Source organism: Nesoenas mayeri (genome assembly GCF_963082525.1).
Source record: "Nesoenas mayeri genome assembly, chromosome: 14".
NCBI classification, from domain to species: domain Eukaryota; kingdom Metazoa; phylum Chordata; class Aves; order Columbiformes; family Columbidae; genus Nesoenas; species Nesoenas mayeri.
Genome location: NC_137556.1, coordinates 10,029,925 through 10,047,052, shown reverse-complemented (window position 1 = coordinate 10,047,052; position 17,128 = coordinate 10,029,925). Strand labels below are relative to the sequence as shown.

Sequence of the window (17,128 nt, the reverse complement as noted above, 5' to 3'; positions counted from 1 at the left end):
GTTCCCTGTCCTGGCTGCTTGAGATTTTACTTGTACAATTAAAGCAGTGCAGTCTAGGTAATGTGCATACAGCTGCTAATTGAATAAAAGATTCTGAGGCTCCAAGTGTCATCTGTAGGAGCTTTTCTCACTCAAGTCTTCCAAGTGGAAGACAAAAAATAAAGATTTTTAAGCAAAGCTTTGCTAAAATTCCACAGTTGTAATAGATGAATATAAAGCAAACACCGAAGGCTGGATTTGGTATCTTGCTAAAATAATACTTAATACCAGAGTGTTAGGGAGAGCAAGTGCATTCTGGTATTTCAGTCCTTCAGATGTGTTTACATTTATAAGAAATGGTGGTTAATTCAGTGAAACTAGAGACAGGGTTACAGTGACAGGTACACGTATCTCTGAGCAGGGAGCCTGCGTAGCTTCCCAGAATTAGTTTTTAATGTTCTGCCATGAACACATGCCATTGATGGCACATTGCTGAACACCTCTAATAAGAAAACCTTTTTCTAAATTTGCCTAAATGTCCTTAAATAGGCTGATGAGGTTTTTCTCACTGTGAACGTTGGTATAAAACCAGCCCTTGCCATGAGTCTGCTCGCAGGGAGTCACTCGTGAAGGTTGCGCGCAGCCCCTTCGCTTTATCCCAGCATGAGCACTGGGCTGTGTCTGCGCGTTCTGGCCTCCTCACGTGATGCTCCAGGAATGCACTTTCCTTTGATTATTTTTCTTAACCCAGATCTCTTCCAAATATGGTCTCAGCTTAAACAAGTTTGTGTACTTAGAGCTCAGGCATTTGCAGAAGAAATTCTGGCTTCCAGCTAACTGTGGCTGAAGCAGAGGGGAGTGGAGGCGGAGAGCAACCTAAAAATGTAAAGATAAAAGGCACACAGCTGGACTCAAATTTGTCCCAAAATGTACATTTTGTAAAATGTTTATACAATGCTAGGCAGGAAGATTTGTTTTCATAATTTTAGCTACAGGGGAAACAACTGTTTTTAAATAAATGACCATTAGTCTGAGTGATTGCCACCCAAACATTGCTTCTCTGAGACTTCTCATCTGAAACAGATTTAAATATTTTTCTTTAGTCAAAATCAGAGACACAAAATTTTCAAGTTGACCAGCATAAGCAGAGGTAAATTAATTAGTATCTCAGAACTAAGTAGTTCTAGTGTGCTAAGAAATTATTAATAACCTACAGTGGAGTGAGCATATGATTCTGAAGTAATTTTATCACCGTATCACAGTATGTTTGGGATTGGAAGGGACCTCAAAAGATCATCTAGTCCAATCCCCCAATATACTTTGGCCATTTTAAGTACAAAGTTCACCTTCACAAACACACTGCTCAGAACAATAAATGCTACTGGGCAACTGTTCTGAAACTAACTGCCGAGGAAAGAAAACGTTACGCTTTACGAAAATTCTTAATCTTAACTAAAACCTCCATTTCCTCTGCTTGTGCATGTTAGCAAGCAAGTGACTTTGTAAAAATTATGAATGCTGATAATTCACAGTGAAAGAGGAGGTTGTGGCAGTTACGGTACTGAATTCTGGCTTGCTCAGCCAGCTGTGCAGCTGAGGGACGGTGAGAAGCTCCTGTGTTGGCAGAAGGAGAAACTTGTACTTTTAGGCCCTTCCTCTCCTTGAAAATTTGGATCCACCCATGAGAACTCCGGTGAGGAAGACGGAAAACAGGACTTTGTGATCCAGATGCAGGAAGGGGCAACATTTCATTGTATCTTCTACCTTATGGCTAATGAACATAATTATTTGCTACTGCTAGTGAAAGCCGCCCTTCAGAGAAGGGGGAAGCAGATTCACAGTCCGAGTAACAGCCGTGCTGCAGGCCCTGGGGACAAGCCGCAGACCAATTTGTCTTTTGTTTGTTCCTGTTTTTATTAGCACGGCGAGCAGATGAGGAAACTGGACCCCTTTGCTACCAGATTAATACTTGAGCACAGTGGGCACTGGAGTTGGCTCATCTGGACCACGATCCAGGGCAGTCACGCAAACCTGGCACCCTCACAGAGGCTTGTGCAGCTCCAAGGTCAAGCGTTTAGGTCTTGCTTTGCCACCCATAGCCCCCAAACAAACCCAATTCAGGTTTCACAGCTTCTCGGGATGGAACCTTCTGCTACTTCAAATTATAAGATCACTTCTCTCTATTACCTGACCGCTTCTCCATTTTGTTCAGATTACGATTTCTAGCTAAATCAGGAGCCTAAGCCCAGCCTAACTCCCATCACCTCAAGACTAAGACACTAAAAGGAAAATATCAAAGAGGTATCAAACTCTACTGCTTTTGATTGGCAGTGGCTTTCCAAAAAGAGCTAAAAAACAGCAGAAAGATGAGGTTTGTAAATAAACTGAATAATTTGCTAAATTAAGCTAAATAAACACTGTTTTTCCTGCTGCTTTCTTATAATGCAAGTGAAAATTCCTGCATACGTTAGGAAGCACTGGCAAAAAATGAGCCATCGTCTTGGCAGGATGTTTCACAGCAATTTTTGGCCTGAAGAACTCCAAGTATTATAGAAATGGAATATCACAGGGTTGGAGTACAGCAGCCAGCTCCCCAAACAACAGCAGGAGAGGAAAATATTTAGAAAAAACAGAATTAGCTGTTTTTTTAAAAGCTGCAGGGTTTTTTTGCCTGATCTTTCTTGCTTTTTAAGACCTCATCTGAATAATGCAGATGATCTTTTTCAGTTGTCAGTCATGTAGGGACTTACATGTTCATTTAAACCCTGTAAATCGAAGGTGTATATGCTACTGTTTATCAGTGGCTCAAGAGTACTAACACAGTAACTAAACTATAAGGTAGATGGATGAAGTAGGGCAAAATCTTCAGTCATCAACAGTATTTCATTGGAGCAGCTGCTGTAAGACACAAGTGGCTAATGGTGCATGGACTCAGCTCTGAGTTACATTGGAAGTGGCTGCTGTCGTCATTGCCGAGAACTAACCTAATACATCATTTTGATACAGTCCTAAAGCTTTGCTATTCTATAATGGATTGCAATATGTGTACATTTGAGATGGAGGGTATCATTCTTCTCCATCCAAATGATAGTTGTGGGAACATCCTGCGTTTTCATGAACATCCCTAAACCCTTTATGGTATTTCAAATATAGAGAACATATTCTAGGATGTATTTTACTGTACAAGAAATCAGCGATTTATCCTTCAGAGCCAAATGCAAAGGCAAACGTGGATCATACTCTTCATGAGGTGGAGAAGAACCTGCTGCTCAGCAACCCCTCTGCTCCTGGGCCCCGTCACAGACCTCTGGGACTATGGAGATCGTTCGCCTGTGCCCAAAGCTGCTGCACGCCTGCCTGGCGGCCCTGCCTCATCCTGTGCAGCAAAGTGAGGAGCCGCCTCACCGCGCTCTGTGCGCCTCGCACCTCAGCCGGGTGCCTGCCCGCCGCCTTCCCGCCCGCAGGACAAAATGGCGGCGGGTCTGTGGCACAGAGCGCCTGAGAGGCGGGAGCAGCCGGCCCGGCCCGGCCCCGCCCCGCGCACGCTCGCCGCGCGTTCCCGCCGCGCGTCCCCGCTCGGGAGCGCGCCCCCGCCCTCCCGCCTGCGCCCGCCGCAGCGCCGCTCCCTGCAGCCGCCCGGCGGGGTGTGGGGGAGGCGGCCGCTCGCTCCCACCCACCGCCCGCTCTCCCGCCGCCCTGCACGTCGCCCCGATCTCCTCAGGTAGGTGCAGGCCCGGGGCTGCGTCCCCCGGCCCCTTCTCCGCGCGGTGGGAGGTGGCAGGCGGGCAAGATGGAGACGCGGTCGACGGGGGAGGGGAACAAGCTCCGCTCCCCTCCCCCGCGGGCCGCGTCCTGCCCCGCCGCTGACGGGGGTCCCCCGGTCTCCTCACGGGGGGCTCCGCCTGCGAGCCCTTCTGGGGTGCGGGAGCCGGGCCCCGCAGGCGGGGAGCTGCGCCATCGCCACCCCCGTCCCGCTGTGCCCCCCGAGCCGGGCTGTGCCCTGGGCTGCGGGGAGGCGGCCGCAGCCTGCGCCGAGCGGGGCTTTGGGCCGGGCACTGTTCCGTGCCAGCCGCAGGAGACAGGTGACACACGAGGCCAGCTCCCCGCGGTGGACGCTGAGGCGGCAGGACGGGGCTGCGCTGCCCCTTTGTCCCCTCAGCTGGCCCGGGGCCGCTCCAGGTGGAGCTGGGCCCTCCCAGCCCGGCCTGTCCGCGGTGCGCGGGGATCGGGAACTCCCTTCAGCACCCGCCGCTCTGGTGCGTGGGGATAGCGGGTACGCGGGGGTTTTTACTTGGGACATATTTGTATTAGTGTGAGGGGTCTTAATGCCTGCATACAGGCCATGGATGTATTTCCTCGGCACACCTATGTAGTGCCTTCATTCACCTGCATGCCAGGGTACCTGAAGAGCCTCTGCTGTGTTCCTTCCATGCCTCTTTGCGTTCTGGCATGGTGCATGTGAACGGTGTATATTCTTGTGGATAATTACGGATAGTTTAGTACATCCTTTTTTTTTGTGCATAGCCCTTCTGGAGTAATTAATTAGTGGGTGGTTGCACCCTTAATTTGTATGCATTTCTCTCAGGATATCGCTCTAACAAAAGTAACAGCTATTTTGATCCATGTGGTTTTTATTTTTGTAAAATGAAAGAGTCAGAGGAACACTCAGTTAATATATTTCTTAAATGATGGATTATTTCTATTTCAATCTTCAGATGCCACAGTTTCTCTTACAACTTCTTTTTTTTTTTTTCTGTGTGCATATCCTTCAGGTTCTAGATACAACCTTAAACGAAAAAAGTCCTGCATGTTTGTCCATTGACCATTGTTGAATAGATTCAACAAGTGGACTTTGTCTTTCTGCAGTCTAGCATGAGTACACTGCAGTGGCTTGTTTGGTGTGTTGACAGATGTCTGGAGCTGTTCGCCCTAGTCCTGTGGCAGAGAAACACACCGTGGAAGTGCACATCAGGAAGGAGATGTTTGATCCATCTCTTAAGCTTCCAAATCCTTTTGTGGGAGGAGGGTAGGGAAAGAGGAGAGGGGAGGTGAGAACACCTACTGAGATGAATGAGCACCTCTCACCTCTCCGAGCTGTTGTTCTAGACTACAGCGAGGTCTGTTCCCTGGGGAGAAGAGCAAGTGGGTGAGAACACCCACGGAGATGAATAAGCACCTCATATGAATAAGCTCCTCAAAGCTGATGTTCTAGGCTATGGCAAGGTCTGCTCCTGCTTACCTGGGAATAGCTCCTTGAGGTGAATGGGCAATTTCACAAACACTAATAATCCTTTCTTTATAAAGATCTACCTCTACCTGCTCTGTCATTCATGCACGTATTTGGATTGCCTTGAAGTCTGGTAATTACAGAACCACAGAATAATCAGGGTGCAGTTTCACAACCTCGTTGTTCTAAGCCAGTCTATCTGGCCTGATGACTACCTTGATTCTGCACTCCCCCGTTCGCAGCTGTAGGGTTTTTTCCTCAACCGTCATTGCTGTTGCTGTGTTTGGGACTTGTCATACTCTTCATTCAAGTCTTCTAAGTCCATTAAGATGTCAAAAATCTTTTTTTTGAGACCTGCTTAGGCTTTTAAGTAACAGGGACCAGGGGGGAGTGAGTCAGTGGCAGCCAGTGTGTAATGTGGCTTAGGCAGACCTGGGACCTCAGTCTGTCTCTTTGCTTCTAATGGAAATGTGTGTTTCTGTTCTTCTCTTGTCTCAATGGCAGACAACTGTTATTTTTTTTTTTTTCTTGTTGGATTAGTTTTCACCTGGGTAGGGTCCCTGGTGTTAGTTTGTCCTGCTCTTGCACAACAGTTATTGTTGGCACAAGGAGCAGGAATGTGAGAGGAAAGGGCAAGATTGTCCTGTGCAGAAAAAAAATGCAGATTAAGAGTGGTTTCTATTGATTCTGAAAACAAACTGTCAATTGTGTCAGTGTAACTAGAGGTACATAGTTAATTCAGTTATTGATGTGATCATCCTTAATTTTTGTGAAGCTGTCCTAACCCTTTCAAATGCACCATCATTACATGGTTACATGATCTTAATTTTGAGGTGGGAAGAAGTCAGCTGACATTTTTGCTGATGTTAGCATCTAGTGAAACTCCACCCTTAGATAGGACTTTTTTGTCTTTTAAGGCTAGAGAGCCTAACAATTAGTTGTTTATCTGTTTTTGCAATCAAATAATGAATGATCCATAAAAGTTCACAGTTTACTTGATGCCCTAGCTAGTGCCTGATGATATCTAATCTTTGTGAGAGCAGAGCTGATCTCAGTCTTTAATACAAAGCTGGTGATTGGGCTTTGGAGAGCACTGTTTCTCCAAGAGTGTCTGAGCCAAAAGACTTGAACTCCTGGAGGCACAAGGATGTTCCCAGGTTTCAGTGCTCTGGTGAGGAGCAGTAGTTGCAGCCCCATTGCGAGGGAAGGCTCCCCCTCCGCCTGGCACGTCTGGGGAAGAGGAATTTGAAGGGAGTGGGTATATCTGCTCTAAATATCTCTTCCCTTCTGTCATTTAAGAAAATTACCCTGGGTCACTGGGGGAAGGACCGTACTTGTAAGTTGTTGTATTGCTTGGGGAAGTCTTAATTTCTTAGTCTTTTTGCACTAGGAATAATTGAGAAAGAAACTGTTTTCAAAATCATAGAATCATTTTGGTTGGACAAGACTCTCAAGATTGAGTCCAACCATTAACCCAACGCTGGCACTAAACAATGTCCCTGAGAACCTCATCTAAACACCTTCTAAACATCTTCAGGGATGGTGACTCCACCACTGGATAGGGTGGCATAAAATAATGTTCTCTCTTCAGTTTGCAGTCTCGTGTTGTTATGTAGGATCTCTAGTGAGTCACTGCTGTAAAGAAATTGTTGCTCATATTTTGGCTGGTTTTAATGTATTTTACCTAGTGTCAAATGATGAGGAAAAAATGTATTATGCAATCAGCTGTGGAATGTGCTTTGTAAGCACACTTTGAAGAAAGTGGTTATCCAGCTTAGTAGATCAGATTTCAAGTTCATGTTCCAGGTGTTACCATGCATGTTGTGCCACTGACAGGATTCCATACGTAGTATTTATTGTGAAAAAAACAGTTTTAAGTTTTAAAAAAATGGGTAAGGCCCTACTTTAGCAAGAACTAATGTGTAGAAAAAGAGCTGGCAATAAAAGGGACACTTGAAAAGCATTTAAATTGATATTCATTCTTTTCACCAAGTGACGAAAGTATTTCTCACACCCACTGTCCTAAGAGGGAAAAGCAGAACCAATACCGTATCTGTGTTGCAATCTTGAAAAACAAAATATATGTGCTGATTAAACTCCCCTTGCAAAGAAAATGAGCCCTTTGGTATTCCCAGGGGCCTACAGCCCCTGTGCTGTTGTACGTGGCATAGAGCGTTCTTTATGCAGAGATCTCAAACAGAGCCGGTCCTGTGCTCCAATCCAGCGATTTTAATTGGTAGAAGTGACATTCAGAGTACTAGTGCAAGCTACAAGAAATAATGCTTGTAGCTGCTTGTGATTTTAAGGAATATGTCATACAGTTTGTATGTGTTGGATGATTGTGAAAATATACTGCTACAGCCTTCTGCTGCTCCATCAATACAGTTGAAGCTATTGCAAGCTCAGTGATGGAAAACTTCAGAAATATCAGTGGGTTTTATATATTAACCCTCATTAAAAGCAAAATAGTCCCTTTTGGTGATAGGAGGTTACCTTTCCTGGTGTTCGTAGTTTGAAAAGCTGTGATACAGATATACTTCCAGTTTTGTTCAGTTTTGCTCGGATTCAAGTGTGTTTTACCAGAATTTGAAAGCACTTGCTGGGTCAGGTCTGTTTTGGTGCTGACCAGGCGTAGTTACAGAAAGCAAGCTGGAGAGGTGAGGCCAGAGCAGTTGCCACTTCTTATGTTGGAACTGATTATTCTGCTTAATGCAGATAATGGGTCACAGGTCCAGTACTCAGTATAAAATATTTAATGACCAAGTGTCTGTTCCGAGGGGTTTGTGTACTTTCTCTGCTCATCGAAGTTCTTATCTTGTCTACACTGGCAGCTAAATTCTGCCCGTGAAGAAGGCAAAGGGCATGATGTTTGAAATCTAAAGATAGCATCATGTAACAACCCAAAAGGGTGTTTTTATGTAATGTCATTTGAGTAGCTTGGATCCTAAAATTTTGTATAGTGAACAGGACATGAATGGGGATTTTCTGTGTAGTTCAGGCCTAGAGAGAGATGGGTCATACCAGTGGCAGAAGCCTTAGCAGTTGTAAGCTAGAACTCTGCAGTGTGCTAACCTGTATTTAGGGATACGAGGATGCACTCTCTCTGTCCAAAACCTGTAATACCACTGGAATTAAACAAGATTTCTTAAGTGTTTTGCTGCATCTGTATTGCCTAAGTAGGGTTTCTGTTTCATCTCCCAGCAGAAGAAAGCAAACAATACCATGCTTGACTGTGAAATACCAAAATTCATAATGGCAGCCTCATACATTATGTATTAACTGATCAGCCTGACTGTCATCTGAGCAACCCAAAACTTCACACTCACGTGGCCAGCGCTAAGGGAGGTTAACTTTGACAGGTGCTTGGGAGAGTGGCAGTGCAGCCGTGCTTTAAAAGAAGGGGTCCTCACCATGTCCAGAAATCCACAGCAGCAAAGCTCTGCAGGTCCTGGATTGATGGTCCTGTTTCTTTCTTTTTTTCTAGCAGTGGTGGAGATTCTGCACTTCATTGTGTCGGAAGCTCTAGTGCTGCCTCTCTTTTTGCCAAACCTAGCTTATCCAGTCATCTCCCTTCCACAGCGTTGTATAAAAATAAATTACCAGATAGGAAAGGATCCATACAGAAAATGCTCTACACCCACTTTCCAGTAAAAGATATTTTTGAGATATTAACTAAATTTCATTACTACAATGCCTCATCTTAACTACTTTTTTCCACAGACACTCAGCCAGTCAGTTCAATCAGTTTAGAAACTGGTTTAAGTAAACCGTTGCAAATATCTTTTGGGTATCTATTGACAGGTTTAAAACAAGGAAGTTCTATTTCTCTGGAAACTTTTCTGGCCGGGTTTATTTGAGAGTGCTAGCACACAAAGTTGTGTGTGTTTGGCTATACAATTAACTAGAGTATGATTTTTAAGTTGGCATAGCTTTGCATTTTATACTGATTCTCATTTATACTGTATCTCCCTGCCAAGAGACCTGCTTCCATTCTACAGATAGACTCACTGCATTCTTTCATTCCCTGCTGTAATGTGAAGTAAAATTACACTGGGGATGTCCATGGTAGGGTAATTAAGCTCAATTGCAGATTTCCTTTTTTAAATTTTTCACAAAAACATCTTGAATCAAAAAACACAGGGTACGAACTTTGGCTACTACTTGCAATTTTCTTGGCTTGATGAAAAATGGTGCAGAGAGAAAAAAACCATCCCATTGGCCTTCTTCCATCAAGATTGTGGGGTTTTTTTTAAGCTTCTTCCTCTTGTAAGAAATTTTAAACGGTTCCTGATTTGTATGTTTTTCTTCTTTCATCAGTTCCAGTGCTGTTGCCAGATGGAAGGTAAACTGGCATCAGCCAGGATTTGTATGTAAAGTTTGTGTTTGTCAGGAGCTCTTAGGGATATTACAGGAGACAAAACACAGGCATATGATGCTGAAGCTCCAACGTTTGCCCATTACAGCAGGATACAGTCACTGTCTGGGAGTACCTGTGATGGTTCTCCGCATGAAAGATGAATGGTGTCTGTAGGAATAATTCCCGTGACAGTAATGAGGAGAAAAAGCAGAGAATTAGAATATAACATAGAGAAGAACGAGTCTGAGCAGTCGTTGGTCTCCTGAGAAATCGCAGGGGCCTCCACTGCATTCAGTGCCTTCTCCCTGCTCTGGTGTGTTCCTCAGACACTGAGCAGCTGAACTGATCCTTCTTTGTTGAGCTCGGAGTAGCTTTTTGGGGCCAAAGCCAGTACTCCTGCGCTTAAAGTGAGCGCTGAGACAAGAATGCTGCTAACCACTCCAAGTGTCCTCTAGTGTATCCACAAACAGTTGAACAGCCTTTCAGAGCCACTGGGCTTTCTCTCTTGGCAGCAAAAGTACATTAGCAGAACCCTTATGTTTGCAATTATGTATCATAAAAAATCTCAGGTATTTTTGTGATATTGTGAACCCTATTCTAGTGGGGTTAAAGAAAGGTAACTTTTTTTTTTTTTACTGCTAATAAGCTTAAGCTTCCTTTTTATTGCTGCACAGGAAAGTCTGGCTGGTCTCTTTGACCTGTAGCTTACTGCCTTTGTTTTTTTGCAAAGAGCATGCTTGCTAATTATTCTTAGTTGTTTTGTTTGCTAATCAACACCCGCAATAAAAGTGGTTTCACATTTGTTCCACTGTAGCCCATTCCACACACCAGAACTGTAGTACTCAGATAATCTCTGCTAGAACCATGTCATATTTAAACTATATTACTGTAATAATTTCACTGTTTGACATAAAACCATATTCATGTATTTGCACAAGAGTAATGCCTACACTGTGATGTGCATTTGACAAGCCAAAGTAAATTTGGTATACAACAGGGAACGTATCCATTGTAATGAGAAGAAAAGGGCACAGGGATTTACTCCTGGGTAAATAGACTCTCTGCTCTGTGCTTTCTCTGTCTGGGAGGAGACATTCATAACTGCCAAATAAATGCAGTAATCAATGGCAGAATTTATACTGGGTTGCTTTAGGTGATATTCCAGAGCTACTGCAGGGAAAACACAATACATCTTCCAGGCCTATCTACTAGAGCAGTTTACCACAGGAAGAAATACTTGTTGTCCTAAGCATGACTGTAGGATGCAGAAATACTTTGATGTGCCAAATATTGATGGGCTTAATCTTGTCTTCAGCATGGCTAAGTATTATTATCTTAAACCGAGTATTTGCATCTCATTGTAGAACCAATATAGTTGATGGGTGAAATTATCATTGTGTTGCTCCTTGAGTGGCTTGCTGGCTTCTTATAGTGTTGCCACTATGAAGAAATCTGAGGCAGTATCTGTGCAGTTGGTGTTTAGAAGCATTAATACTAAAAAAGTTTTCGAATACCAGTAGAATTCTTAATTGTTGTGATTCTGTGCCAGTACATATGTAGCAGGGATTTGATATATGGATATAAGCATAACCTATTTACACAGAAATAGTTGCTTGTAATTATGACGGTGACCATATGTGGTTTCTAGCAGCTGGATGAGTTTGTCCATTGGAGGCAGGTTCGCCTGCAGTAACGTGCAGGTGAGGGTCACCCTGCTGCTGTCCTGAAGATGGGGCTTTGATTCTTGTTTAAAGAAATAAACAGAGCACAGCTCAACTTGGTTTTGTCTAATGAAAAGAGCAGGCTCTATAAAACAGTTGTTGACATCAATATGCCACGTTTGTTTTCCAGAATATTTGGAGACGTGTGACAACATGCGCGTCTGTAATCAGAGTTGTGGTGTTTTTCACAAAGTTCCTATGTTAGAGTTGGCATTGCCAGCAATTGTTACCTGCTTTTCTGACTAGGACAGCAGTGGTATTTCTGCAGTCTAGTTTCTTGCACTTTGCAATAGACTCATTTTGTACCTCTCTTTCCCAGCTATGGGACCATCATCTTTACTGAATGCCTTACCTGGTTCTTTCTTTCATATTAATTGTGACAAGAAATGACAAAACTGATTAGTGTCTTATTAATTTGCTGCAGTTAAGAAAAAGAAAAAAGAAAAGAAAGAAGAAATATTTAGGAGCTTGTATTTGCTAAGTTAAGAGAGCGATACCATGTTTTTCCTTGGCTCACAGGTGATAGGTTAATCTTGCAGCTAGAACAGCTAGAATTGAGATGAGATTCTCTTAGAAGGGTTTTGAAATGGTGGTGGGTGAGTGGATACTGATTATCTTGGTTGCTGTAATCTAATCTTCCTTAATTACACCTATCTGAATAATACATAGTTAAAATTGTAATTTTTAAATATATTTAAAGGTTACTGTGTTTTACAAAAAATAGACAAAGTAGTTTCAACTAATTTTAAGAAACAGAGGTAGCTTTTGTCACTGTTGGAATGCTGTAGTATTCTTATATATTGATGCATATTTGTCTCTCTTATTTTTGATAGAAAATGATGCACCCGGTTGCCAGCAGCAATCCAGCTTACTGTGGGACTGGCAAGAGTTCTTGCCTTAACGAAGACACCGTGAGAGCTGCTGATCAGTTTGACTTGTACGCCACACAGCAAAGCAAATATAGCCACGCAGTCAGCCACAAACCGATTGCATGCCAGAGACAAGATGCGTTGAACGAATCGCACTTGCAGACCACAAGTGGCAGGAATATAGAGACAAAAGATGAACTAAAGAAAAAGAAAAACCTCAACCGATCTGGTAAACGTGGAAGGCCATCAGGGACCACCAAATCAGCAGGGTACCGAACCAGCACAGGTCGACCCCTGGGGACCACCAAAGCAGCTGGATTTAAGACAAGTCCAGGCAGACCCTTGGGTACAACTAAAGCAGCAGGATACAAAGTCAGCCCAGGCAGACCTCCAGGTAGCATTAAAGCTCTATCACGGCTTGCAAATCTCAATTATACTTGTGACGGTGCAGCTTTTCCCTATCCTATGGTGCATAACAGAGGAGTACATGCTGCTGGTGAAACTAGTAGCAAAATGAAACAGCCTAATGAATGAAAGGAGCGAATTAGTAACTCCTTACTAATCCACTTTACTCTGAGTTTTGGCATGTTTCTTACATTTTGTTGTAGTGTTTGCCTAAGTCTGAATTTCTAGATTTTCTTTTTATTCAAAGAATACTATAGCCTACAGGTGCAATTTGGTAACTTTTAAAGCAATGTTGAGGAGGCACTGGTTTAAAGGGGCTTTTGTTGGCTTTAAATCATAATTTATAAGGAAGTCTGAAGTGATGCGTGTACCTTGGTGTTGATACTTAAATAATGTCCATGTCCCTAGTTTTACATGCAATTTCTGGTAAATCTAGTTGTGTAGTCATGCATTATATAATTAAAATAAAGAGGACAGAATTAGCTGGCTATTGGTTCATGATGTGACCTGTCCCACAGTAAGGAACGTAGCCAGATGAGTTCTTACTTGATAAGAAAAAATTGATGGAGCAGCAAGTTACATTTTCCACTTCTGCAAGAGCTTCTACAGACCTCAAGTAGATACTTAAAAAACAAAGAAAGAAACTCAAGCTGTTTTTTTAAAGTGCTGATTTCAGGTGGCTTTTGTTTCTGGAGTTGTAGCAGTAAGACAATTTCAACTAGTGCTCCAAAAATATTTTTGAAAATATTAAAGAAAACTGAGCATTTATACAACACATTACAGCTTCATAGCACCTTATTAATACAAGCTAATTTGCCTTTAGGTGATAGCTGTTCTTTTAGTTCTGCTGTTACAGGATTCTGCTGTGTGATTTTGAAATGCCTACTAGTACCTATACCAAACCACAAGTAATTCTTTGAAATTTGAAATATTTTATAAGAAATTAAGAACTGTTCATTGTAGTTATGCACTTGGTTAATATTAAACAGTACGTTCTTAAATCTGTAAATAGGTATTTACACTCTTTTTTGCCTTTAAAATCTGTGTTTAGGTGGCGACAGTTTAATAGCTTTTAAAGTATTAATCTATAATGTTTACAAATTAAACTTTTTAAATAGATGCTGTTGCCAAGTTTTCAGACTTAGTTTTGCCAGATATTCCTGGAAATAGAGTTATTTCGTTGTTTGACACTTATACTATATTTAAGTTATGGAAGCTTATATATCTACCAAAGGACACCGTTTTCATGATTAATAAAAGCAAACTGTATAGCTGGTGCAAACAGGATGCAGTTTACTGCACTGCCAGACCCCAGATACAAAGTAATTCATCTATGCACACAAGCTGAAAAAAAATGTTGTTGGTTAACTATAAATACCTTTCTTGACTCAAACGAAAACCTTTCCTCCTTCTAAAAGAAATGTTCCATTTTTCAGCTATAGTGGGGTTTTTTTAAGTGTGAGAGAGTGTGTGTGTGTGTAAAATACTTTCATCTAGACTTCAAAAAATTAGTCCTCAGTGTTGCATATTGTTTGTTCTAAATTTGTTTTACTGGAATTAAAGCATTTTTTTTCCATCTGAAAGTAAGTTTACATTTAAGTTGTTTCACTTATAACGTGGTGTTATGATAAGTTTGTAGCTTCAAATATCTGGTTGGGGGGATATATAGAGTTTGCAGATTTGGGGAAGCAGAAAAATTTGGGTTAATTGAGCTTGCGCTGAATGAGTAATGATGCTGATAATTTTTGTTAACATAAATGCTATTCTGGCCTGCTGTCATTTTGATGAGAACTCTTGATTTCAGTGATGACAACTTAAGAAACAGATGTTTCATACCTTTTTTATCAGGAAAAAAGCAGCAAGCCTTCAGGTGTTCCAGTGATGCCTAACACATATTGAGCTGGACTTTATGCTGTACTTTACAATAGGTGTGTTGAATTGTTTTGGGGGAACTGTGTATGCACTGGCAACTAAGACAATGAACCTCAACGGCTCCTTAGTCGATAGATGAACTAACGGCAGCTAAACTGCTACTAAAAATAGTTTCTTCATGCTGAAGCTATGACATCCAGTTATATGTTCTGTTCCTCAACAAACTCGCAAATCTGAAATTTAGCAATCTTGCTCAGAACGATGTAACTTCCGACACATGCAAAATGCTAACGTGAGTAAATTCACCCTCAGGATCTGTGTTGTATTGGCTGTTTTTAATCAGATGATTTTTCAAAAAAAGACTGCTTTAAGTTCTTTCCTGAACTCAGCTGGGAAAGCCGTCCTCTTCAGCTGAATGTAGTAACTGCACCTCGCTGCAAGGAACAACACGTGTTGCATGTCACCGCTGTACCTTGGAGAAACTCCACGTCTTACCTCCTCCTTGATCCTCTTTGCTCCTGTTTTGTTTCTCACTTTTGCATCTACTCGATGGTGCTGTGCCGTGTGTCAGGAGATAATGCAGATGTATTGCCGTTCTGCTAGTATAATGAATTTTGTATCGAGTATGCTGATGAACTAATGAAATCATCTAAGCAGTTTCTGTTCATTACCATGTTTATTGATTAGATCAGATGGAATATAATCCCAGAAAAAAAACCAAACAAACAAACCAAACACAAACAATTAACGTTGTCAATTGTGAAATTATGAACATAAAGTAGAAAAGTGTTCTGAGTCTGTAACGGGCTGCTTGGCACTCTAGTTTTAGTTAGGAGACCAGAAATGCACTGCTGAGCATTTCCTAATTCTGGTTTATTTGATATCTGACTATAGCTTCCTGGTGCCGTGCAGTGAGGGGAAGAAAAAAGAAGAGATTCAAAATGAACTAGAAATGGAATTTTCAAATACTTCTGCTTTTCCTATGTATAATCTGCAGAATACATTGTACTTTTTTTCAACACTTTTCTTTCCATGAGAAACACTGAAACAGCATGCTAATGCCTAAACTTTATTAGTATCAATGGGAAAACTGGTCTTTTCCCCCCATAGTATGAAAACATTACTTGCAAGGTAAATTGCTTATTTTATGTATCATAATTCAGCTATTCATAAACTAGGGTCACTGTTGTGTGTTAACACTGTTTGGAAGATCTACATGTCAAGTTTGTTTTTTAATAATTTCTTTTAATTATCAACTTTCTAACATCTTATTTATACATAAATAAAATGTATTAGCTTGCTATTATTCCTTAATGATGCTATACAGTTCACTGTTTAATATACATATAATAACTGCTATTCAGTTTCTGATTAAATTTACTTAAACTTTAAAACCAAATAATTTTTCTATTATAAAGTCTTGCACTGGACATATTTAAGATGCTAGCACCCTATTTTGGCAGAAAAAAACTCAGATACCATCAGAAGTGGCTGACTTTGATATCAAAGGTAGTATTTTTAAAATCAGCAGTTAGCTTTGTCATGAAAGCAATGTTTTTTATATCTTGGATTTAGTATCAAGAGCCATTAAAGATCTCTGTTCTGAATGAATATATTTTATTTTGTCTGAAAGATCTTAAGAGTTCAGTCAGGACGAAACCAAGCCTTGTCAGTGAAAAGTGATGTGTCTGTGAAAAGAATTACTTGGAACTACAATACCCAAAGTACACAGATACAGTACAATACACAGATGAGAATTTAACTCCCTCCCCCATTTTTGAAGAGCTTTAAAAGGCAGAGCAATGTGAAGTCATTCGTCCGATGGTTTCATTAGCTGTAACTCTGCTATTCTTTGTTACATGTGTAATAATGTTTCACGCTATCCTTAGAGTTGACAATTAAAACAGTTGATAACAATCATAAATACTTTGAACTGCAGACTTCATTTCTGACCACAGAAGTTTATTCTTCTCTATTTTAATGCATATATTTTAACACTGCTTAAATATATTTATGAATTTAGTAGAGACTAGACCTTTCTCCTTGTGATTTTTTTTTCCAAATAGATAAATCTGTATTCTGAAATTTGAACCACTTTCTGATACTTTAATCTTTCATCATTGGCTTTTCCACAGGTTTACTTTGCAGGAAACAGTAATCTATTAAATAACTAGTATCAGCACCCAATCCTCTGCTGTAAAAAGCCTGATTAGATACTGTGTATGTTTTTATGTCCATGAACTTGAGCTACTCGTGTGCAATTATGTGTATGGGAATGGAGTAGTGTTCATGATCTGTATTTACATCATCATATGGATGTATATTTATTAATAAAGTTAATACTTTAAAACCTATTTTTTTTTCTGTTGTCTTTTTTTAATATCTTTTAAATTCTGGCTAAAGATGCCTATTGACAGCATTACCAAACCAATAACCTTAGTTCTTCTTTCTTGTGCATGAAAATGCTGTTTGTTCTGATGTCTCAGTCATATTTAAGTGACTCCAATGGGCACTGCAATATTTTGGTTCACCTTGTACAAATTTCACTTGACTTGTTGTGTTTGTCCCTTTCCTCCCTGAAGTGTAACTGAATCTGACTACAATAGACTGAGTGTGTTCATGCCTGTGTGGACTTCAAAATGCACACAGGATTTGTGAGAGCCAGGAGGCCACTGTGTTGTGAGATTTCAAAATTAAA

General features: G+C 41.2%; 1 protein-coding gene across 3 annotated transcripts; it reads left to right on the top strand.

The window, feature by feature from the left end:
- The first annotated feature begins 3,534 nt into the window (after window positions 1–3,534).
- Window positions 3,535–16,784, top strand: LOC308045711 (UPF0461 protein C5orf24 homolog). 3 transcript variants are annotated; one of them, XM_080353166.1, is made up of 4 exons: window positions 3,535–3,700; window positions 12,118–12,547; window positions 14,407–14,486; window positions 15,325–16,784. In XM_080353166.1, the coding sequence occupies exons 2-3, from the start codon at window positions 12,121–12,123 to the stop codon at window positions 14,445–14,447; spliced, it is 468 nt and encodes a 155-aa protein (XP_080209292.1). In that variant the 5' UTR covers window positions 3,535–3,700; window positions 12,118–12,120; the 3' UTR covers window positions 14,448–14,486; window positions 15,325–16,784. The 3 variants fall into 3 exon arrangements, with proteins under 3 accessions (XP_080209292.1, XP_080209291.1, XP_080209290.1); XM_080353165.1 differs by having other exon boundaries at window positions 14,407–16,784; XM_080353164.1 differs by having other exon boundaries at window positions 12,118–16,784.
- The last annotated feature ends 344 nt before the right edge of the window (window positions 16,785–17,128 follow it).